A 23,368-nucleotide genomic window follows, 5' to 3' on the forward strand; every position below is an offset into this window, starting at 1 on the left:
TGTTACACACGTTGGGAGCACATGTTTGAATACTCAGTTTGACCTCAGAAGCATTGTGGATGCAGATACGGGTAGCAGCTCTCCTCCTTAGTTTTCACTTACATATCAATAAAATAATTTATTTTGGTTGTTTCTGTATACAAATGCATTGATTTAATCATTGAAACATCGTAGAAGTATGCATGATGCTGTTGCACCGAGCTGAACGGTGTAAATTATTGTTTTATTATTTTAATGGTATAATCGCCATATCATGTTCTTTTTGCAGGGAGTGGGAGAAAGCATGGGGCAGCGTAGGCACAATTTGCGCAATATTTTATTTTCCTTTATGCAGGTATGTTAGGTTTGTGTGGTATTACATTGATTTTGATATGCATTAAGGCCACTATACAATCACGCAGTATTTTGTATTAAAATAACTGTTCTGTTTTGCATTGGATTGCATTTCTGTTGTTTTTTATCGTTTTGGGGTTTTTTTTGGTGAGAAAATGGTAGTTGAATGTATATTGTGCTCTTGTGTTATTTTGAGTAAATATATTGTATGCATTGTATATGCAGTTTGCAATATGAATGTAATGATTCCATTTTACCTGAGAAGCATTGTGGATGCAGATACGGGGAGTAGGAGAAAGTGTGCAAATTGTGCCAACGCTGCCCCATGCTATTTTATTTTCCTTTATGCAGAATAAACAGCAGTGCCCCATATTCCTGTGTTCGGTGTGGCTGATTTCTCACTTTATAAGAAGCGTACATCACTACGAGTGTAAGTCTGCTACACTGGGGTGGCAGCTGCCACCCCTTGGATCCCCCAGTGCCCTCAGCCCCTGTAGCACCACTGTCTTCTTGCTCTTAATTTTTTAATTGACACCGTAATTAGCTTAAGGAGACTATTTTGCAATATCTATTTCAGCTGTATACTGTAAGATGAGCTCTAGTGAAGTATATTGTTTCTGGGTGTCTGAAAGGTCAGTGTGATCGAGTCTCCGAAGACTCGGGTCCTCCTGAATGGCCTGTCCCCCAGTAGAGCTGTGATAGGGCCACAGGAGGAGCCCTGAGGTCAGGAGCCCCAGTCTCTCACAGATGGGTTAATTTGTGAAAGAGAGAACTGTGTATTTGTATAGTCACCTGAAAGAGTGACAGTGGCTATTTCTTGTGGCGATAAAGGCTGACTTTTATTTCTTATTTCAAAATTCAACACCGATAGAAAGTTTAAAAAATAAAACCAGTTGTGTGTTACTTCTGATTTCAAATCAGCAGTTTACACGTGACAATCGTTAAGTGGGTACATAAAATAGACAATAAGAAAATAATATATAGGTCAGACTTGTGAAACATCTTTAATTATAAAATTTTGACATTTTGCATGTGTGTGAAGATACAATATATGTAAGGACTGATGAATGCTAAAACTCCTCCTACTTCTGTTGCATGAGAGGAAGGTTCTTGTGACAGGAGGAGACGGCACACAGTGAGGTGTGTAACAGAGGCAGTGTTCAGGTCCCTCAGCACGCAGTGAGGTGTGTAACAGAGGCAGTGTTCAGGTCCCTCAGTACGCAGTGAGGTGTGTAACAGAGGCAGTGTTCAGGTCCCTCATTACAGTGTTGAGCAGAGGCAGCAGGCTGGCAGGGTGGGCGGCTCTCAGACACGGGTGCACAGGTGTGTTCAGCCGGTGGGGGTGGGGCTCCGCTGAGGGCCCATCTCCCAGCAGGTGAGCGCCACAGGGCAGAGCAGCATCACACAGAACAGGACCCAGCGCAGCACTGACCACACCCACACGCCCACACTGGACAGGAGGAGTAAAAGGGTTACTGTGCCACCTGAGACACGGGTACCGTACCTTTCTAACGTGAGAAGAGGAGAGCAGGAGGTTTACATGTGAACTGATTTTCATTTTCTAAATTAGACAGTCTAATTACTTGACAAGCTGTCCTGTAGATAGCAAGAAAAAAGTTCCTGAAATTCTAATAGTTGAATCCTTCCACACTGTTGGTGTCTGAAGGCCTAAAGATGTAATAAACACTATACATCTTCAGTTAAATTGTGTCCCAGTGCTGTTCAATGTGTGGCTGCCGTGCAGTTACCTGCTCACATCCTGCTGTTCTGGGATTGTGCTGCCTGTGACTGACAGGAGAGAGCAGGAAGGGGCTGAAACTACAGCTGTTACCTTGACCCCTTGGTACTGGAGGTGGGAGCAGCTGTGCCCCCTGGCAGGTATGCTCTGGTCTCTGTGGGTCCTGCTCTGGTCTCTGTGGGTCCTGCTCTGGTCTCTGTGGGGTCTCCTCTGGCTGTGGTTGTGTCCAGTGCTTCAGTGGATCCAGGTTGTGTTGCTGATTTTGCAGTTGTTTTCATATCTGCTGAACCACCTGGAAGCACATGGTTTAAACTAAAAATGCTGATTTATTTCACCACCGTACTGTCATGATGTCCATTAGTCTGCAGCTTCTCTGGCTGTTTTATTGTTTGCTACTTCCTACTTTCACAGTTTAAATGAGATTGACAGTTGGATTAAATGGTATTTCTGTTCAATATCTTGATTACCGAATGTTCAATATCTCATGCGCTGTGATCCCTATTTGTGTTAGTCTTGTGCCGACTTCAACACACGCTGTGCTGGCCCGGATCATGCGTTCTGGTCCTGCTCTGCCCATGTGCTGTGTCACCAGGGCCCAGGTCTGCGTGTTGTAAGAGTCTGTATTGAGTTGTGTTGCCATTGAAGTTGGGATCTGCAGTTCAATTGATCAGTCATATGTGAGCATCTGACTGCAGTGAAAACACTGGCAAACTGCAGTCATCTCAGCCTGTAGTACATCTCCAGTCCCAGATTAGTTTATATGATATTGTCTAATATGGAAAGGCAGAGGGCAGGGTGTCTTTACCTGAGTTGACAGTGAGGAACACAGGGACCAGTTTATCACTGAAGTGGAAGGTTCTCTTAATTCCACACCAGTACCAGCCTTCGTCCTCGGCTCTGAGGTCGTGGACAGTGACAGTGAACTGTCTGTGAGTCGGATCGTCTCTGATTGAAGTCCTGTCTCGAGTCTGTGGGGAATCGGTGCTCACAACAATGCTGCAGTTCCTTCGTCTGTTTCCTTTACACCAGTACTTTGTGTGAGTCTCATAGTATGAAGAATAGGAGCAGCGGATTGTTGTCTCGGCAGATAGCTGTCCAGTGACATTCCCAGGATCCTGAAGGTCTGGTGTGGAGGCATCTGTAACAGAGCAGTGATTTGAATTGCTCATTAACTGAGCAAGAGGGATGTATATATTTTTAATTTAATTGTAATTTGAAATTTGTAATGGATTTCAGCCTTTAGAAAAAGACAATCCTTACCTTTTCTCAAGACCAGTTTGACAATTTACTGGTGTCTTTAACCACCTATGAGATTATTTATTCTGCTGATGGGATACTTCATAGTATTAAATAGCAGGACATTCATTTTCATTGATGGTATTTGAAGGTATAGAGACTCTGAATGAGCAATACATCTCTATAAGTCAAGACAAGAGGATCATATTAAATGCAGTTTTGGTTTACCTCTGTTGATGTTGACGTACACAGCAGCACCATCATCACTTCCTGGTCTTAATATCCCACACCAGTACCAGCCCTCATCCTCCGGTCTCAGATCCCTCATTGTGACCGAGAGCGTTCTCCTTGATTTATCCTCACTGAGGGAAACCCTGCCGTCTGTCACAGAGCCGTCAGTCTTTGCCAGTGTTGTACAAGCACTTTGAAATTGTCCTTTACACCAGTACTTCATATGCTGTCTGTAGGCTTCATCATATCCACACAGTACAGACACTGTGCCGTGAATCACACTGCTCACCTGCTCTGGACCCCATATTGACCCAGAATGGACATCTGAAGAGGCAAAGCACACCGATCACAAACCTCACCAAACATTAGACACAATGATAAACACAAACACCCTGATTATAGCCGAGGATCCATGAACACATCCATGATTGATTTTCAGATGTATATTATATAATATAATCTATTATTTCATAATTTTATCAGAAATGACACTCAACAAATTGAAAGTAACAGATATAGTTGCACTTTCAGTTTATGAAGTCACAAGTAAGTGTCCTATTACTATTTGCTTCATCACCAGCTGTTCTGAAAACCATCCGATTAATTTATTGTTCATCAAGCACTTTGATGTAGCTGGATCTCCAGCCGGTATGAATGTGAGTCTCTAAGTGCCGTCTGTGCGTTTGAATCACACTAGAGCTGTCAGAGCAGAAACCAGCTCAACTCCCCCTGTCTGGAGACTGAAATCCTGAGGTCGCCACCAAGCCTCGCTGTTGTCCTGTCCTCTGAAACACCGTGTCCTGTGACGTGTGAAAGCCCATATTGAGAGTCCAGCGCAGGGAGACGCCATCTTTACCTGACAGGATCGCCATGATGATCAGGAGCTGCATCGCCAGTGGAGAGGAGAGATCTGCGGAGGCCGTTGTGTCTGTTCTTCTTCTAAGAGGAAGACGGAGTGATGCTGCTGCTGCGGCTTCTCTTTCTTCCACTTCTTCTTTTTCATTCCTTCCTGTTGTGCGGTGCAGTGAGCTCTCTGCTGCTGGAGCCTGGACCCCTTCCCTGCCTCCCTCTGAGCCTGTCCTGATGGCTGCCCTCATATTGTACAGGCCTGCGCTGCGATGGCCAGGTCACAGTTAACACAGGCGTGTCCTGGGCTGCTAAAGGCATCAGCTGCCTACTGCCTGTTTCTGGATTAAAGTGACGCATGTAAATCTATGTGAGTATCGCAGCACTTGCCCTCACACCCAGCACAGGAGGAAGTGTCTCTGCACTGCGGTTCACTGCCTCTGTGAGAGCACCCCCTCCCCTCTGGGCTTCCTGTAGCTCAGCTGACCCCCATCTCCCCTCAGCACCGACCCCCTCCGCTCAGCCGCCCTGTCAGCTGACCTGCAGCATTGGGTTCCCCTCAGCCAGGGGCGGATCTAGACATTTTCACCTGGTGTGGCAAGGAGGTGGCAGGAGAAACTTGTAGGGTGGCATGGAGGCATGGAAAAAACCTCACACAAACCAAATAAAATTTACTTTGTTGGCTTCTGAAGGGAGATTAACCAAAAACAGATCAGTCAGCCTAAATGTAAATCAGTACACATACTGGAAAATAGATTTGCCAGATATAGTTGGACTGGATTGATGCCTCATGCAGCTACAATATCTGCTGGAGAACGGACGTTATGCATTAAAGGACTTTAGAGGAAGGAAGAAGCTGGAAATGTCCCCACTTTTAAATTTCCTTTTCATTTTTTTCCCTACAGTTTTCAAGATGTAAAATATATATTTAGGTTAATCTGTGTCATACATGTTTACAGCATTAATAATCATTAATATGTTGCTTTATTCTGAAATAATCATAAAAGGTTTTCCTTTTATGATTATTTCAGAATAAAGCAACATATTAATGATTATTAATGCTGTATATCCACTTAAGGATGATTTTACAATACCAAAGTGTGCTTTGACGGTACACTTATTTACTAACCTTATATACAAACGGCAACGAAAAATGCAGCAGCATGACAGAAATATTAGAGCAGTGGTTCCCAAGCCGGTCCTGGGGGACCCCCTACCCTGCTGGTTTTTGTTCCAACCGAGCTCTCAATTACTTAATTGAATCTTAATTGAAGTAACAATCTGCATAGATTTTGCTTTTTAAATTGTGTAAGAAAATAGTTGTTTCTTCAATACGTTTTTTAATATAATTCTCTACGTAACTTAAAACACCTACTGTTTAAAATAATTTAAAGTCTCTGATTTAGGAAATTATTAGTTCAATTAAGGGTTCAATTAAGTAATTGAGAGCTCGGTTGGAACAAAAACCAGGAGGGTAGGGGGTCCCCCAGGACCGGTTTGGGAACCACTGTATTAGAAAGCTGCTGCGGTTATCTTTGTCAGTGACTTATTCCATGCAAGATCGGAGGGACGGTGTGACCCGATGCCACCATAAATTATTATAACATAGTAGTTTAAATAATGCCAATAATATAAATATTATTGAATTAAATGTACTATAATGTAAAAATATATATATATATATATTTTAGCATGGGGAGATTGGGGTGGCAAGTCTTTTTTGCTGGTGTAGCTGGGTTATTGTATTCCATATGTATATGTTCTTTTCTTTTCTTTTCTCCTTATCTTGGTGAACTTCTTCAAAACTTTAATCGTATCTTGTCAGAAATCGTTTTGTGTAATAAAAAAGTTGTAAATGGGTTCCTAGTTGGATTGTTGAAGCTGGGGCTTTAATTCATGTTACACACGTTGGGAGCACATGTTTGAATACTCAGTTTGACCTCAGAAGCATTGTGGATGCAGATACGGGTAGCAGCTCTCCTCCTTAGTTTTCACTTACATATCAATAAAATAATTTATTTTGGTTGTTTCTGTATACAAATGCATTGATTTAATCATTGAAACATCGTAGAAGTATGCATGATGCTGTTGCACCGAGCTGAACGGTGTAAATTATTGTTTTATTATTTTAATGGTATAATCGCCATATCATGTTCTTTTTGCAGGGAGTGGGAGAAAGCATGGGGCAGCGTAGGCACAATTTGCGCAATATTTTATTTTCCTTTATGCAGGTATGTTAGGTTTGTGTGGTATTACATTGATTTTGATATGCATTAAGGCCACTATACAATCACGCAGTATTTTGTATTAAAATAACTGTTCTGTTTTGCATTGGATTGCATTTCTGTTGTTTTTTATCGTTTTGGGGTTTTTTTTGGTGAGAAAATGGTAGTTGAATGTATATTGTGCTCTTGTGTTATTTTGAGTAAATATATTGTATGCATTGTATATGCAGTTTGCAATATGAATGTAATGATTCCATTTTACCTGAGAAGCATTGTGGATGCAGATACGGGGAGTAGGAGAAAGTGTGCAAATTGTGCCAACGCTGCCCCATGCTATTTTATTTTCCTTTATGCAGAATAAACAGCAGTGCCCCATATTCCTGTGTTCGGTGTGGCTGATTTCTCACTTTATAAGAAGCGTACATCACTACGAGTGTAAGTCTGCTACACTGGGGTGGCAGCTGCCACCCCTTGGATCCCCCAGTGCCCTCAGCCCCTGTAGCACCACTGTCTTCTTGCTCTTAATTTTTTAATTGACACCGTAATTAGCTTAAGGAGACTATTTTGCAATATCTATTTCAGCTGTATACTGTAAGATGAGCTCTAGTGAAGTATATTGTTTCTGGGTGTCTGAAAGGTCAGTGTGATCGAGTCTCCGAAGACTCGGGTCCTCCTGAATGGCCTGTCCCCCAGTAGAGCTGTGATAGGGCCACAGGAGGAGCCCTGAGGTCAGGAGCCCCAGTCTCTCACAGATGGGTTAATTTGTGAAAGAGAGAACTGTGTATTTGTATAGTCACCTGAAAGAGTGACAGTGGCTATTTCTTGTGGCGATAAAGGCTGACTTTTATTTCTTATTTCAAAATTCAACACCGATAGAAAGTTTAAAAAATAAAACCAGTTGTGTGTTACTTCTGATTTCAAATCAGCAGTTTACACGTGACAATCGTTAAGTGGGTACATAAAATAGACAATAAGAAAATAATATATAGGTCAGACTTGTGAAACATCTTTAATTATAAAATTTTGACATTTTGCATGTGTGTGAAGATACAATATATGTAAGGACTGATGAATGCTAAAACTCCTCCTACTTCTGTTGCATGAGAGGAAGGTTCTTGTGACAGGAGGAGACGGCACACAGTGAGGTGTGTAACAGAGGCAGTGTTCAGGTCCCTCAGCACGCAGTGAGGTGTGTAACAGAGGCAGTGTTCAGGTCCCTCAGTACGCAGTGAGGTGTGTAACAGAGGCAGTGTTCAGGTCCCTCAGCACGCAGTGAGGTCTGTAACAGGCAGTGTTCAGGTCCCTCATTACAGTGTTGAGCAGAGGCAGCAGGCTGGCAGGGTGGGCGGCTCTCAGACACGGGTGCACAGGTGTGTTCAGCCGGTGGGGGTGGGGCTCCGCTGAGGGCCCATCTCCCAGCAGGTGAGCGCCACAGGGCAGAGCAGCATCACACAGAACAGGACCCAGCGCAGCACTGACCACACCCACACGCCCACACTGGACAGGAGGAGTAAAAGGGTTACTGTGCCACCTGAGACACGGGTACCGTACCTTTCTAACGTGAGAAGAGGAGAGCAGGAGGTTTACATGTGAACTGATTTTCATTTTCTAAATTAGACAGTCTAATTACTTGACAAGCTGCCCTGTAGATAGCAAGAAAAAAGTTCCTGAAATTCTAATAGTTGAATCCTTCCACACTGTTGGTGTCTGAAGGCCTAAAGATGTAATAAACACTATACATCTTCAGTTAAATTGTGTCCCAGTGCTGTTCAATGTGTGGCTGCCGTGCAGTTACCTGCTCACATCCTGCTGTTCTGGGATTGTGCTGCCTGTGACTGACAGGAGAGAGCAGGAAGGGGCTGAAACTACAGCTGTTACCTTGACCCCTTGGTACTGGAGGTGGGAGCAGCTGTGCCCCCTGGCAGGTATGCTCTGGTCTCTGTGGGTCCTGCTCTGGTCTCTGTGGGTCCTGCTCTGGTCTCTGTGGGGTCTCCTCTGGCTGTGGTTGTGTCCAGTGCTTCAGTGGATCCAGGTTGTGTTGCTGTTTTTGCAGTTTTCATATCTGCTGAACCACCTGAAAGCACATTTTTTAAACTAAAAATGCTGATTTATTTCACCACCGTACTGTCATGATGTCCATTAGTCTGCAGCTTCTCTGGCTGTTTTATTGTTTGCTACTTCCTACTTTCACAGTTTAAATGAGATTGACAGTTGTATTAAATGGTATTTCTGTTCAATATCTTGATTACCGAATGTTCAATATCTCATGCGCTGTGATCCCTATTTGTGTTAGTCTTGTGCCGACTTCAACACACACTGTGCTGGCCCGGATCATGCGTTCTGGTCCTGCTCTGCCCGTGTGCTGTGTCACCAGGGCCCAGGTCTGCGTGTTGTAAGAGTCTGTATTGAGTTGTGTTGCCATTGAAGTTGGGATCTGCAGTTCAATTGATCAGTCATATGTGAGCATCTGACTGCAGTGAAAACACGGGCAAACTGCAGTCATCTCAGCCTGTAGTACATCTCCAGTCCCATATTAGTTTATATGATATTGTCTAATATGGAAAGGCAGAGGGCAGGGTGTCTTTACCTGAGTTGACAGTGAGGAACACAGGGACCAGTTTATCACTGAAGTGGAAGGTTCTCTTAATTCCACACCAGTACCAGCCTTCGTCCTCGGCTCTGAGGTCGCTGACAGTGACGGTGAACTCTCTGTGGGTCTGATCGTCTCTGATTGAAGTCCTGCCTCGAGTCTGTGGGGAATCGGTGCTCACAACAATGCTGCAGTTCCTTCGTCTGGCTCCTTGACACCAGTACTTTGTGTGAGTCTCATAGTCTTTAGAGTAGAGACAGTGGATTGTCGTTTCTGAAGTTAGCTGGCCAATGATGTTCTCAGGACCCTGAAGGTCTGGTATGGAGGCATCTGTAACAGCACAGTAATATTACTTCTAAAATGAAAACAAATTACAAAATTTAATAATACTATTTGCTAATACCTAGATCTTCTAAAGGTATTTAAATGTCTATTCATGGAGCGTACAACACTGCAATGTGGCTCCGGGACTAACAGCTTTGTGTTCAGTCTCCCTTACCTCTGTCGATGTTGAGGTACACGGCAGATGCTGTATAACCAATGGAGACTTCAGTGGTCTGTATCCGACACTCGTACCAGCCCTCATCCTCTTGTCTCAGATCCCTCATAGTGATCGAGAGCGTTCCCCTTGATTTATCCTCACTGAGGGAAACACTGCTGTCTGTCACAGAGCCATCAGTCTTCGCCAGTGGCTGGCACAGGAACAGCAGTCTTTCCACGCACCAGTATTTCACCTTGTCTTTGTATTCTGGTTGATAACCGCACCGTATCGTCACTGTGCCATTCACCGCACTGCTCACCTGCTTGGGACCCCATATCGCACTGCAGCGAGCACCTGAAGAGCAGAAGCACACAGACCACAGCTCTGACTAGGGCGTCCATTAATAATCATTGTGTGTAATACCTTGATCTCAATCCAGCCATTTCTTGAGAAATCACCAATACATTGTGAAAGGGTTTATGAAAAATCCCTGGTGTTGTAAGGGAGTTTCACATGTCGGACGGTAAAAGTCAAACTTAAATACCAAAACTGAAATTTAACTTAAATAACGTTTTATTTTACGTGAACTCACAACCACTGTCTCGAAACGGCATTAACTCTGACAGATCGAGCAAGCTGATACCCTGATCTCCATGGGTAAATATTGCAACTGGAAAATGCTGTGGAATCTGTGCAAGAATGTTATTATGATTATATTTCTTAGCAGATGCACTTATCCAGGGTGACTTACATTATTTACAATGTAAATTGTGTACAATATTCTGTCTTAAGCTGCTTGTAGGAAATAAACATATGTATATCATTTTCAACTTAAAATGAAAGTTTCCATGAAGCTGTACTGTACACAAACACCATGAAATTAAGTCCACCTAAAGTTGTACCAAAACCAGCCAACTTGAACACGGAGCAACACCATTAGTGAGGCTCGGGCACCAGAGAGACAACTGTCCTTACCTGACAGAAGAGCCACAACCAGGAGGAGATTCATCATGGAGGAAGACAAAAGGATCTGAGGGAGGCAGACGAGTCAGCTGCTCTTGTCTGCAGTTTCTTTTTTTATTCCATTTCCTTCCCCTTCTGAAGATGGGTGTCTTGCTGTTGGTGCCACATGCACCTCCATGGCACAGTAAGGCATTGTTTGTAGTGGGAAGTGTCGGTAGTGCCTGTATACACACACTATAGCTTGTGTAGTAGAAGTCTATCTGACATGTGATGGTGACTTTTAATCTGAGGTCATTTCAAACCTTTTTCTCCTCTTGTTGCCTCATAACCTGGAACTAAAATGAAGTCTACATGTCCTACCCCACAATTTCCAAGTGGAAAAAAAAATCTAGACATTTGAAGAATACAAAATTACATCACACACACAAATTGTAGTGTTTCACATGATTATAGGATTCAGTTGCTCCAGTAGGTTCCCTCTGCTGGGTAGTGTATTTAAATGTAAAGACTCAATCATGAGCAACAAGGGCAAAGAACTCTAGGACAAAGTTGTTGAAGGAACAGACCATTGGATGGGTTAAAAAAAATCAAAGACCTTGAATATCTTGCAGCAATATGATTATTAAGAAGTGGAGGGTGTATAGCATCACCAAAACCCTGCCTAGATCAGGCAGTTCCTCCTAACTGGATAACTGAGCGAGAAAGAGACTGATCAGAGAGGCTACCAAGAGGCCTATGGCAGCTACAGGTTTTTATGGCCAAGTATGCATTTGACAACAATATCCCAAGCCCTCCAGCAATCTGGCCTGTATGGTACTCCCGAAAACCCACCTTGAATCCTATTTGAAGTATGCAACAAGACACTCAGGAGATTCTGTAGCCATGGGGCAAAATGTTTTGTGCACTGATGAAACGTTGCCTAAATGCAAAGTGTTGTTTGGTGCAGACCCAACAGAGTCTTTCACCCAAAGAACCCCATCCCTCCTGTGATGCATGGTGGGGCAGCATCATGTTATGGGCTTGTTTCTCATTGGCAGGAACTGGGGTCAATAGAAAGGAAAATGAATGGAACACAGTATAGAACATTATTTGAAGAAAACCTGCTGCCCTCCACAAGAAAGTTGAAACTGTGATGGGATTTACCTTTCAGCAGGACAATGACCCAAAGCACCCTGTCAAAACTATACTGGTGCGGCTAAAAAAAGTCAGAGCCCCGACCTAACGCCAATTAAAAATCTGTGGTGTGACTTGAAGATTGCTGTTCATCAACGTTCCCCAAGGAACTTGACAGAGCTTGAACAGATTTGTAGAAAAAGGTTGGTCAAATATTGCCAAATCTAGGTGTGCAAATTTGTTAGACACTTGTCCCAACAGACTCACAGCTGGAGACTTATCTTAAGGGGATATAACTGGAGAGTAGGGTTGGCCGTAGATCAGTTCTCACTCCAGATATTAGTACATAATACATTTTTTTTTTATTAATTGTAATTCATGAAGCCTTCACTTTCTCACTCTGTTCAAGAAGTGATTCTATAATCTCAGGGCATCTCTCATAAACCACTTGCAAAATAAGTAAAGTCCATTTTAACTCTAAAGTTTTAAGTATTTCCAAATTATTTTATTCCAACCAAATTCTTCATCTCCCTAAATGAACCTCATTTTACAGTCTGTTATCTGAAATGTCCTGACAAGTTTGTCCAAAAGTTGGTTGCCAAGGAGTTAAGGTCACATGCTAGAGTCATGCCCCCTGCACCTTGTTGGCCACTATTGAGATACCGGACCCCTGGTGGGGGGAGGTTTGTGAAATGTCAACCTATAGGGGGTGCTGACAATTAGACGATGATGGGGGGAGGTTGAGGGCAAATTGTACACTGATAACATTTTTAACGACATATCCAATAGATTACAGTACTTAAAATAACCGGACATCTTCCAAAAATACTGGACAGGGAGTCAAAGTACATACATTACATGGCCAAAAGTATGTGGAGACCTGCTCTTCGAACATCTCATTCCAAAATCATGGGCATTAATACGGAGTTGGTCCCCCCTTTGATGCAATAACAGCCTCCACTCTTCTGGGAAGGCTTTCCACTAGATGTTGGAACATTGTTGAGGGGATTTCAGCCACAAGAGCATTAGTGAGGTCGGGCACTGATGTTGGGCGATCAGGCCTAGCTCACAGTCGGCTTTTCCATTCATCCCAAAGGTGTGATGGGGTTGAGGTCAGGGCTCTGTGCAGGCCAGTCAAGTTCTTCCACACCAATCTCGACACACTATTTCTGTATGGACCTTACTTTGTGCATGGGTTGTCATGCTGAAACAGGAAAGGGCTTCCACAAACTGTTGACACAAATTTGGAAGTGCAAAATCACCTAGAATGTCAGTGGAGGCTGTAGCATTAAGATCTCCCTTCAGTGGGACTAAGGGGCTGAGCCCTGAGACCATTACTCCTCCTCTAAACTTTACAGTTGGCACTATGCATTTTGGCAGGTAGTGTTCTCCTGGCATCCGCCAAACCCAGATTCCTCCATCGGACTGCCGGATGGTGAAACATCATCCATCAGTCCAGAGATCGCATTTCCATTGCTACCAGGTCAAATGGTTACACCACTCCAGCCGACGTTTGGCATTGCACATGAAGATCTTAGGCTTGTTCGGCTGTTCGGTCATGGAAACCCATTTCATGAAGCTCACGAAGAACAGTTCTTCTGCTGACCTTGCTTCCAGAGGCAGTTTGGCACTCAGAAGTGATTGCTGCAACCAACAATAGACTTTTTTTATGCGTTACATACTTCAGAGGTCAACAGTCCCGTTCTGTGAGATTGTGTGGCCGACCACTTCGCAGCTGAGCTGTTGTTGCTCCAAGATGTTTCCTCTTAACAATTACAGCACTTACAGCTCACCAGGGCAGCTATAGCAGGGCAGAAATTTGATGAACTGACTTGTTGGAAAGGTAGCATCCTATGATGGTGCCACGTTGAAAGTCATTGAGCTCTCAGTAAAGTTCATTCTACTGCCAATGCTTATTTAAGGAGATTGCTGGAGCCAGCCGGAGCCAGCAAACCCGGAGCACCGCCAACCCTACTGGAGAGTACCAGCACCCCTCTCCTCCCATTCACATTCCCCTCCTGTTTGATCGTCATGTGAATTCGGACAGTGTCTATCTATCTCTCTCTCTCTCTCCCATATATATATATATATATATATATATATATATATATATATATATATATATATATAACGCATTTCTTGTTTGTTTATTTTACTTAACAGAATGACTATAACTTGGCTGCTTCTAAACTGTATCTCTGAAGCTGGTGAATCTTCATAGTGACATTTTCTACAATTAAATTAATCACAGTGTGTTGGATACGTTAAGTGCTGTTGTCCATTTTAATTATATGTATCAATTTTCATATATTTTTTTATAATGTTTCCTCCTCCTCTTCTCAGGGTAGGCCCAGAAATCAGATTCACAATGCCTCTCCACGGGACAGGGAATGAGAGTCATAGTAACAGCTCCTCCCATCCCTATCATCGTAGACAACGTGTCAACAGCAATACCCTTCATGTGAACTCTGATATCAACGCAGTTTGCGTTATAAAACCCAAAAGAAGGAAGTGACTTGATGCAGTCTACTTCCCCTGCCCCCCCATCTAAATAGCTGATAGCTGACCTGCTGTGATTCTGGTGTTCATTTCATTACCAAATCAACTCGTGAATTTGCCTTAGAACTAGACGTCATTTTTTAAATTATTACTATTTCACCTGAAAACCATTATAAAAGGGTCCAATGATGCAGAGAGGTACTTTAACAAGTAAAAAATATTAATAGAAACAAAACAGACGGATTGACTTTTAATCTCCATCAGTCTCTGACAGGACTGCGAGTGGGAATTTAATCTTGTGTCCCAGAGTGCATTGTTGATGTTTTATTACAAAATGTGTAAAGTGAATTGGTTGCACAGCAGCATATTTCCAACGCAGGCAAACGCATGGTTACAGAACATGGCCACAAGGATGTCAAACAGCACACAGCCACACACTGCACATGTGGGCGGCTCTCAGACACAGGTGCTCAGGTTTGTCCAGCCGGTGGGGGCGGGGCTCCACTGAGTGCCCATCTCCCAGCAGGTGAGCACCACGGGGCAGAGCAGCATCATACAGAACAGGACCCAGCGCAGCACTGACCACATGCCCGGCCTGGAGGAATTAAAGATAGACAGCTCAGTTACTCATACATGTGTTATTTATATATATGTTCATCTTCCTTCATTCCATTCAAAAGCTCCTTTGTAAAATTTAAATGTTTCTTCCTTCTTTTGCCACCCTTCCCCAACCCAGTCGAACCAGCTGGAATAAAAAAAATCGAAAAACTGAATGAGTGTAGTTTAATGATCAGTAGGTATTCTGGGAATCAATCACAAATATTGTTTTCTGATTAGGGGCGTGAATACTTTAAATTTGTTTTGTGGGAGTGTGTGCACCTCTCCTCACTTACGTCTCTGATTCTTGCTGACCAGCAGCTGTGCTCGGCTCGACAGTGGATGCAGAGGCCTCACCTGTGAAGAAATAGTAATGGAAATCAATGAGGGGAACATGAATATTTCCAGCCATGTGTCACTCAAACCCTCAGCTTTGAGTTACCTGACTGCAGGACGTCGAGATGGATGGCTGTCAGGATGTCCCTGCCGCTCTTTTCTATCCCACACCAGTACCTCCCTCGGTCATGGCGCTTCAGCTCACTCAGAGTCACGCTGAACACGCCTCTCACTTTGTCCTCCCTGATCACAGTCCTGTCCCTGGTGACGGGTCCGGCGGTCTGCACTACCACGCTGCAGGTTGAGCGACGCTGCCCCCGGCACCAGTACTTCACGTGGTCAGTGTAGGTGCTTTCGTACGGGCACTGGATGGTGACTGACTCATCCACCACAGCGGTCACGGCCTTGGACTCCACGGGGCACAAGCACTCTGAACCTGAATACACTGGGATCAAATGGATGATGAATAGACGAGGTGACATAGGGACGGAGGATGAGGATGGAGAGTTGAAAACAAGAAAAACAAAAAGACGATGAACATTAGCAATAACAAGACGAACAACTCTGTTCCGGGCTGGGTTGAGGAAGTGGGATTTTTTTATGCATTTTCTTGTGTCACACTTCTGTTTTCAAGTCCCTCTCGCAGACATGTGGCTTCAAGTTATAATCAGTGTTTAAAAATACGTCCGTTCCAGTAGTGATATGATAAAGCTCATCAGAAAGTCTCTCTAAATGAGGCATGAGAGGTTTAAATATGTATAGTACTCTTCAAAAGTTTTAGGCAGGTGTGAAACAATGCTGTAAAGTAAGAATGCTTTCAAAAATAGACGTTAGAACATAAGAATATAAGAAAGTTTACAGACGAGAGGAAGCCATTCGACCCATCATGCTCATTTGGTGTCCATTAATAACTGAGTGATCCAAGGATCCTATCCAGTCAGTGGCGATTCTAGGGTATGTGGGGGCCATACCATCACTTCCAGGACTCCTTGTTCTTCTTGATGCTGAAGATAGTTCTTAATGACTGTCGCTGTATGTTTGGGGTCATTGTCATGCTGCAGAATAAATTTGGGGCCAATCAGATGCCTCCATGATGGAATTGCATGATGGATAAGTATCTGCCTGTACTTCTCAGCATTGACAGAATGACTTTGTCCAAATGTACCTAGAAGAATTGATGCTGTTTTGAAGGCAAAGGGTGGTCACACCAAATATCGATTTGATTTAGATCTTTCTTCTGTTCACTCACTTTGCATTTAGTTAATTGATACATATAATCTATTAACGTCTATTTTTGAAAGCATTCTTACTTTACAGCATTTTTTCACACCTGCCTAAAACTTTTGTACAGTACTGTATATATATATGTATATATTAATATACAGACGGGTGACAAATTAAAGGAAGAACAAACAAAAAGTATCTCAGTAAGGTGTTGGGCCACCACAAGCCGCCAGAACAGCTTCAATGCTCACATCACATCATTTTCATTCTCATCAAACCATTCAGTGACCCTCGTGCCCTGTGGATGGGGCATTGTCATCCTGGAAGAGACCACTCCCATCAAGATAGAAATGTGTCACCATAGGATAAAGGTGATCACTCAGAATAACTGTGTAATGATTTGCAGTGGACCCAAACCATGCCAGGAAAATGCCCCCCACAGCATAACAGAGCCTCCGGACCCCCTCACTGTAGTTGTCGAGCAGTCAGGCCTGTCCCGTTCTCTTGGTGTCCCACACATGCACTCGCCACTTGTTGAGAATATGGTGAAGGACGACACATCTGACCAGATCACTTTTTTCCACATCTCTGTAGACCAGTGCCTATGGTTTTTGCACCACTGAACTCTCGTATATGCATTTGTCTTTGTACTGAGGGGTTTATGCACTGCAGCCCTACTATAATATCCCTGTCTGTGTCGTTCTCGACAGGCTGCTCTTGCTGACACAGTCTGATCATGTCCTGCATTGACATTCTCAGTAACCTGGGAAAGAGATGCTCTTCTGTTTGTCCTTACATACAGTATGGCAGTAATGCACGAGCATCACAGTCATCGAATTTGAGCTTTCCACCACAATTTCCAACCCTGTTGACTGATGTCTTTCCCATTGATCTAAATGCAGATGTCACTTTAGTCACTGTTCCTATTGAAACACTAGCCAGTTGAGCGTCTTTGTAACTGAAGCTCCTGCCATTCGTGCTCCAATAATGACCCCTCTTTTCAAAGTCACTTAGATCCTTTCCTTTGCCATCTTAATCCAAAATCAAGGTCAGTTGGGCCTGCTCAGCATTTTATACATGCCACAGAGCATGATAGGATGTTAATTGCTTACTTGTATCATGCAGTACACATGTTTGGAGGCATGTGTCACCCGTCTGTGTATATAAATAAATAAATATATATATATATATATATATAATCACATGCATTTTCAACCAGAGACATCTTCTGTGACATGCGCATGCTGTCAGATACCCTTGGCAACATCAAAGTGCCAAACTGAATCCAGAGAACTGAACAACAAATATAGATAGACAGATATAACACATGCAAATATACATTCATGTACAGCATTATTTTACATATATTTATATATAAATCCACTATACCAGAGAGGAAGGTCGCCAGGAATCTGATGATCCTCATGTCTGCAGTGGGAATGAGGGAAATTGCTCAGGGGCACTGAACTGGAGGAGAAATGGTTTTAATTTCCTTCCTCTTTGTTGAGCAATGCATCTGCTTACGTCTGACACTCTGCCCCATACAGGGGGAACGATGACAATTGAGCTTGTCATAAGATTCGCACAGGGTCGTGGTCAGCTGCCTTGGGGACACTGAAGGTCCACCCTCGCTGGACGGAGGTTTATGATGCCCTGCAGTTTGCTTTACAGGTCGGAAGCGAGAGTGTACGAGGGGTTAATGCACTACAGGATTCTTCCCAGAGACATCAGTAAGCAATGTTGGATAATAACGTGTATTTTGTTGTTTTATTTTAATCTGAAAATACACTCAAGTCTTATTGTACAGGAGCACAGGACATCTTCATGTGTATTGATCTCGGTAAGAGATTTAAAATGAAACCAAATGCTGCAGCACCTTGATAACCAAATTAAAACTGGAAAATTGTTTAGCCTGCATGGCATGTCGTATCAATAAAAGAAGACGTGGCCTGTTTCTTTTACAGGTGACCTATCTTTGACCCTTTGCCAGTGTCCTCGGTGGCTCCTTCCTGTCTCACTTCCTGCGCTAGAGCGCCTCAGTGAGCCCTTTGTTTGGAGCTACAGGACTGTGACACACACGTTCCATGACACCAGGAGCTCCTGTTCCTCACAGCACTGTTGCTCAATAACCGGGGGCTCACTCAGGTTTTGATAGACCGCACCTCGGCCCTTTAACAATACTATGACTTGGCTTCTTGTGTTTGTCTGGCTTTACATTGCCTCTCTATGCTTTATAACACCATTTTGCCCTCCTTGCCTCACAGTCTGCCACTATTAGCCTTGACAGGGACCTTTGTCACCAGACTGATCTGGATTCGCCAAGAACTTATGCTCCAGTGCAGTAAAAGTGTAGAAGTGTGAAGGTGTCGATTGGGCAAATCAATAACACAGACGTGCAAAAGGTACAGAGCGGGGAGGTGTTTATTGAATAGCGTCTCTCTAACGCTGGCCTTTTCTTTTTTGGAAAAATCAAACCAGGCTGGACAGCTTCTGAAAACACTTGGATATTTAGACTACTCACCAAGAATGTAAAAACAAAGGAATCACAACTGAGAGCGAAGAGAAGTCCTCAGTAATCTCAAGTGGCCAGACTACATCTGTGTCTACAGCAGGCGATTGCAGGCCACCTGGGAGTGATAATGGACCAATCCAAAAGAGATAAAGATTGTAGGGACCTCCACATGACTCTTAAGCCCCCACTTGCAGGAGCCAGGCCAGGTCACTCACGGCTCTCTTCCTCGGCAGTGGTTTTCTGCAGAGATATGTAAATGACTGATTTCTCAGCCTGGAGCCTCTGCTGACTGTTGGCAGATGTGTTGTACAGGGCTGCTTCCACTGGGGGCCTCCTGTCAGTCGCTGTGATGTAGATTACATTCTCTTCCATACTCAGATCTGGCTATCAGTTGAAACACACACACACACACAGAAAAATATAATAAGGCAGATGAGTGTGAACCTTCTTCCATTTTGCGGGTTGTTGGGTTCAGGGCTGAGATTTTCGCAAGGCTGGTGAGTTGCAACTTTGTGATTTGTTGCAGTAACAGGATGACTTGACTCGATCTCACATCATGCACATGTGGCAGGAGAAACATACCAGATTTTTGCTTGTTACAGGAGACTACTTTCACAGGGGAGCAAGCGGAGTGATTGGTGTACATCGGCATGACGTCTGTGCTGTGAAGACAATGTCCCTCAGTTGAGTTGTGAGGAGCCTGAGGTGGCCCTAGGATTGGTGCAATTGGCTCAACATGCAGGTTAGGTATGGCAGTGGCAGATGAAAAAGATTATGAACGTCTACACTGATCTGCCAGTGCAAATGCAGCTATGATTCAGTGTCAGGAGCAGGTGACGGGCTTCTGCCGAGATGCTGTGCCGCTGGACTGCGCTGACAGAAAGAGTCTGCAGCCCGTGTACAAAACAATGTCAATCTTGGGTGCTTTCTGGGTTGCCTCTTGTTTTCGCACGTTGACCTGAGGAAACCAAAAGCAACAGGAAAAGCGATTTTTATTATTTTACAATATGTTTGTGTATGAGAAGTTTGAACAAGGATACAGTTAGTTTTGTTGGTTAGTTTGCTTAGTCTCCCATACATAAGTGGAGCACAAAGTAAGCGTTATACATTATGAATGCAGAAATCAATTAAATTAGATCAAGATACCTGTTAGAGCATAAGAACATAAGAAAGTGTACAAACGACAGGAGGCCATTCGACCCATCGTGCTCGTTTGGTGTCCATTAATAACTAAGTGATACAAGGATCCTATCCAGTCTGTTTTTGAATGTTCCCAAATTGTCTTTACAGCCACATCTGCTGGGGAGTTTGTTCCACATTGTGACACCTCTCTTTGTGAAGAAGTGTCTCCTGTTTTCTGTCTTGAATGCCTTGAAGCCCAGATCATTAATTGAAGAGTCCAGATCATTAATATAGATTAGAAAAAGCAAAGGCCCTAGTACTGATCCCTGTGGAACTCCACTAACAACCTCACTCCAGTTAGAAGCGACTCCTCTAATCGACACCCTCTGTTTCCTAGACATCAACCAGTTCATAATCCATCTACTTACATTACCCTGAATGCCTACAGCTTCCAATCTGAGGATCAGTCTTTGGTGTGGAACCTTATCAAAAGCTTTTTGGAAATCTAAGTATATCATATCATATGCTTTCACATGATCTACAGCTGCAGTTGCATGTTCAAAAACTCCTAATAAATTAGTAAGACATGATCTGCCTCGTCTAAACCCATGTTGACTATCTCCAAGAATATGGTTTTCATTATTTTCTGTCTAATCATTTTCTCCAACATTTTACAGGTGATGCAGGCGAGACTGATTGGTCTGTAATTTCCTGGCTCAGTTTTGTCCCCTTTCTTGTGGCTTGGTTTGACATTTGCTGTCTTCCAGTCAGTTGGCACATCCCCTGTTCTAAGTGTCTTTTGGAATATTTGAGTTAGCAGCCTATAAATAATTTCAATAAATAACTGTAACACTCACAGATAAGCTGTGAGTGTTACAGTCACTAATATACACACTGTCAGGAAGCCCTTAACCAGCTTTGGCAAACTTACTGTGATACAGGAAGGATCTCATGAACACTGAATTAATGTGTTCAGCTGGTGACCACTAACTTTCCTTCCTCTTTTCCTTGTGCCCGCGCCTCTGTATCTGGGCTGAGATTTGGCCTCTGCAGAGGGGAGAGACGCAGTTACAGCCTGTGTCCTGACAGTCGCTGATGGTGCTGCAGGAATAACACTACCTCCCGGGGCATAACCTATATGAACAGAGTCCTTTGTGTAATCATCTGCTTTGGGCTGTTTGCTTGATTGTTTGTTTGTTTGTTGACTTACTTTTAATCTCTGTTCAGATTCCTGAGTCAGTATATTGTTACTGAATATGACTCTGATGCCTACTGCTGTGATCAGTTCAAGACTTTCAGCACAGCCAGAGACGTGTGTGGAGTGTGTGTGTGGGGGGCAGGGGGACAGGCTTACCTTCAGTGATTTGTATCAGCACTTGTTGCATCATATCCAGTCCTGTCTGTTCTAAGCCACAACAGTACAAACCCGTATCGTTCCACTGCAGGCTGCGCATGATTACAGTGAACACCAGCCCAGCTCTATGATCCGAAATGGACACCCTGTTCTGATGCAAACTGCCTCCATCAGTTGTTGACACAATCTTGCAGGAGATTTGGACATTTCCTTTGCAGCAGCATTTAACGAGGATGTAGTCACACTGCACTGTCAGGGAAACCCCTATCTCTCCAGTCTTCACTGGGGGCCTTCAAACCCGAAAATAATATTGTCAATTAAGCATTGCATGAAGTTGATTTAAACTGCATATCTCACACTAACTACAATCATACACAATAGTAGTTGTTGTAGTAACATTTAGTTTATGTATATCATGTAGGTTTTGTTAAATGCAGGCCACACTGGCCGCACAGATCGACCAGTGGGTGTTATAAAGCAGGTGTAGAAAAAGCACAGCCTGTTTTCAAACCAAAGCAAACATATAAAGCTTTGGAAGCTCTTGTGCTTCCCTGGCCTACCTCCAGTAACTCTGATGTACAGTCTGTGTATTGTGTTGATTTTACTATCAGAAATCCCACACCAGTAGTATCCCTCATCGAGGAGGCCCTGCTCTCTGTCATCAGTGAGGGATGTGCTGTGGTCTCCAGGGTCACGGCTTTCAGCTATACACTCACCTAAAGGATTATTAGGAACACCATACTAATACTGTGTTTGACCCCCTTTCGCCTTCAGAACTGCCTTAATTCTACGTGGCATTGATTCAACAAGGTGCTGAAAGCATTCTTTAGAAATGTTGGCCCATATTGATAGGATAGCATCTTGCAGTTGATGGAGATTTGTGGGATGCACATCCAGGGCACGAAGCTCCCATTCCACCACATCCCAAAGATGCTCTATTGGGTTGAGATCTGGTGACTGTGGGGGCCAGTTTAGTACAGTGAACTCATTGTCATGTTCAAGAAACCAATTTGAAATGATTCGACCTTTGTGACATGGTGCATTATCCTGCTGGAAGTAGCCATCAGAGGATGGGTACATGGTGGTCATAAAGGGATGGACATGGTCAGAAACAATGTTCAGGTAGGCCGTGGAATTTAAACGATGCCCAATTGGCACTAAGGGGCCTAAAGTGTGCCAAGAAAACATCCCCCACACCATTACACCACCACCACCAGCCTGCACAGTGGTAACAAGGCATGATGGATCCATGTTCTCATTCTGTTTTCGCCAAATTCTGACTCTACCATCTGAATGTCTCAACAGAAATCGAGACTCATCAGACCAGGCAACATTTTTCCAGTCTTCAACTGTCCAATTTTGGTGAGCTTATGCAAATTGTAGCCTCTTTTTCCTATTTGTAGTGGAGATGAGTGGTACCCGGTGGGGTCTTCTGCTGTTGTAGCCCATCCGCCTCAAGGTTGTACGTGTTGTGGCTTCACAAATGCTTTGCTGCATAACTCGGTTGTAACGAGTGGTTATTTCAGTCAAAGTTGCTCTTGTATCAGCTTGAATCAGTCGGCCCATTCTCCTCTGACCTCTAGCATCAACAAGGCATTTTCGCCCACAGGACTGCCGCATACTGGATGTTTTTCCCTTTTCACACCATTCTTTGTAAACCCTAGAAATGGTTGTGCGTGAAAATCCCAGTAACTGAGCAGATTGTGAAATACTCAGACCGGCCCGTCTGGCACCAACAACCATGCCACGCTCAAAATTGCTTAAATCACCTTTCTTTCCCATTCAGACATTCAGTTTGGAGTTCAGGAGATTGTCTTGACCAGGACCACACCCCTAAATGCATTGAAGCAACTGCCATTTGATTGGTTGGTTAGATAATTGCATTAATGAGAAATTGAACAGGTGTTCCTAATAATCCTTTAGGTGAGTGTAGACTGACAGCTGTCAATAGAGGGCCCTTTGCAGCAG

The 23,368-nt window shown here is 43.7% G+C and overlaps 3 protein-coding genes across 3 annotated transcripts; all 3 read right to left on the bottom strand.

Moving 5' to 3' along the window:
- Positions 1 to 1,312: 1,312 nt before the first annotated feature.
- LOC136749162 (polymeric immunoglobulin receptor) lies at positions 1,313 to 4,804 on the bottom strand. Its single transcript, XM_066703158.1, has 5 exons — positions 4,395 to 4,804; positions 3,536 to 3,862; positions 2,877 to 3,209; positions 2,165 to 2,363; positions 1,313 to 1,783 (listed from the first exon to the last, which is right to left on the bottom strand). The coding sequence occupies exons 1-5, from the start codon at positions 4,633 to 4,635 to the stop codon at positions 1,663 to 1,665; spliced, it is 1,221 nt and encodes a 406-aa protein (XP_066559255.1). The 5' UTR covers positions 4,636 to 4,804; the 3' UTR covers positions 1,313 to 1,662.
- A 2,789-nt stretch (positions 4,805 to 7,593) lies between these two features.
- Positions 7,594 to 10,823, bottom strand: LOC136749163 (CMRF35-like molecule 3). The gene is made up of 5 exons (XM_066703159.1): positions 10,656 to 10,823; positions 9,699 to 10,034; positions 9,197 to 9,529; positions 8,488 to 8,683; positions 7,594 to 8,106 (listed from the first exon to the last, which is right to left on the bottom strand). Exons 1-5 carry the CDS (start codon positions 10,690 to 10,692, stop codon positions 7,986 to 7,988), a joined length of 1,023 nt encoding a protein of 340 aa, XP_066559256.1. The 5' UTR covers positions 10,693 to 10,823; the 3' UTR covers positions 7,594 to 7,985.
- Positions 10,824 to 14,498: 3,675 nt separating this feature from the next.
- LOC136750523 (CMRF35-like molecule 7) lies at positions 14,499 to 17,880 on the bottom strand. The gene is made up of 4 exons (XM_066705680.1): positions 17,802 to 17,880; positions 15,295 to 15,633; positions 15,149 to 15,209; positions 14,499 to 14,850 (listed from the first exon to the last, which is right to left on the bottom strand). The coding sequence occupies exons 1-4, from the start codon at positions 17,836 to 17,838 to the stop codon at positions 14,712 to 14,714; spliced, it is 576 nt and encodes a 191-aa protein (XP_066561777.1). The 5' UTR covers positions 17,839 to 17,880; the 3' UTR covers positions 14,499 to 14,711.
- Positions 17,881 to 23,368: the final 5,488 nt, after the last annotated feature.

The sequence above is a fragment of the Amia ocellicauda genome, chromosome 5 (assembly GCF_036373705.1).
Source record: "Amia ocellicauda isolate fAmiCal2 chromosome 5, fAmiCal2.hap1, whole genome shotgun sequence".
NCBI classification, from domain to species: domain Eukaryota; kingdom Metazoa; phylum Chordata; class Actinopteri; order Amiiformes; family Amiidae; genus Amia; species Amia ocellicauda.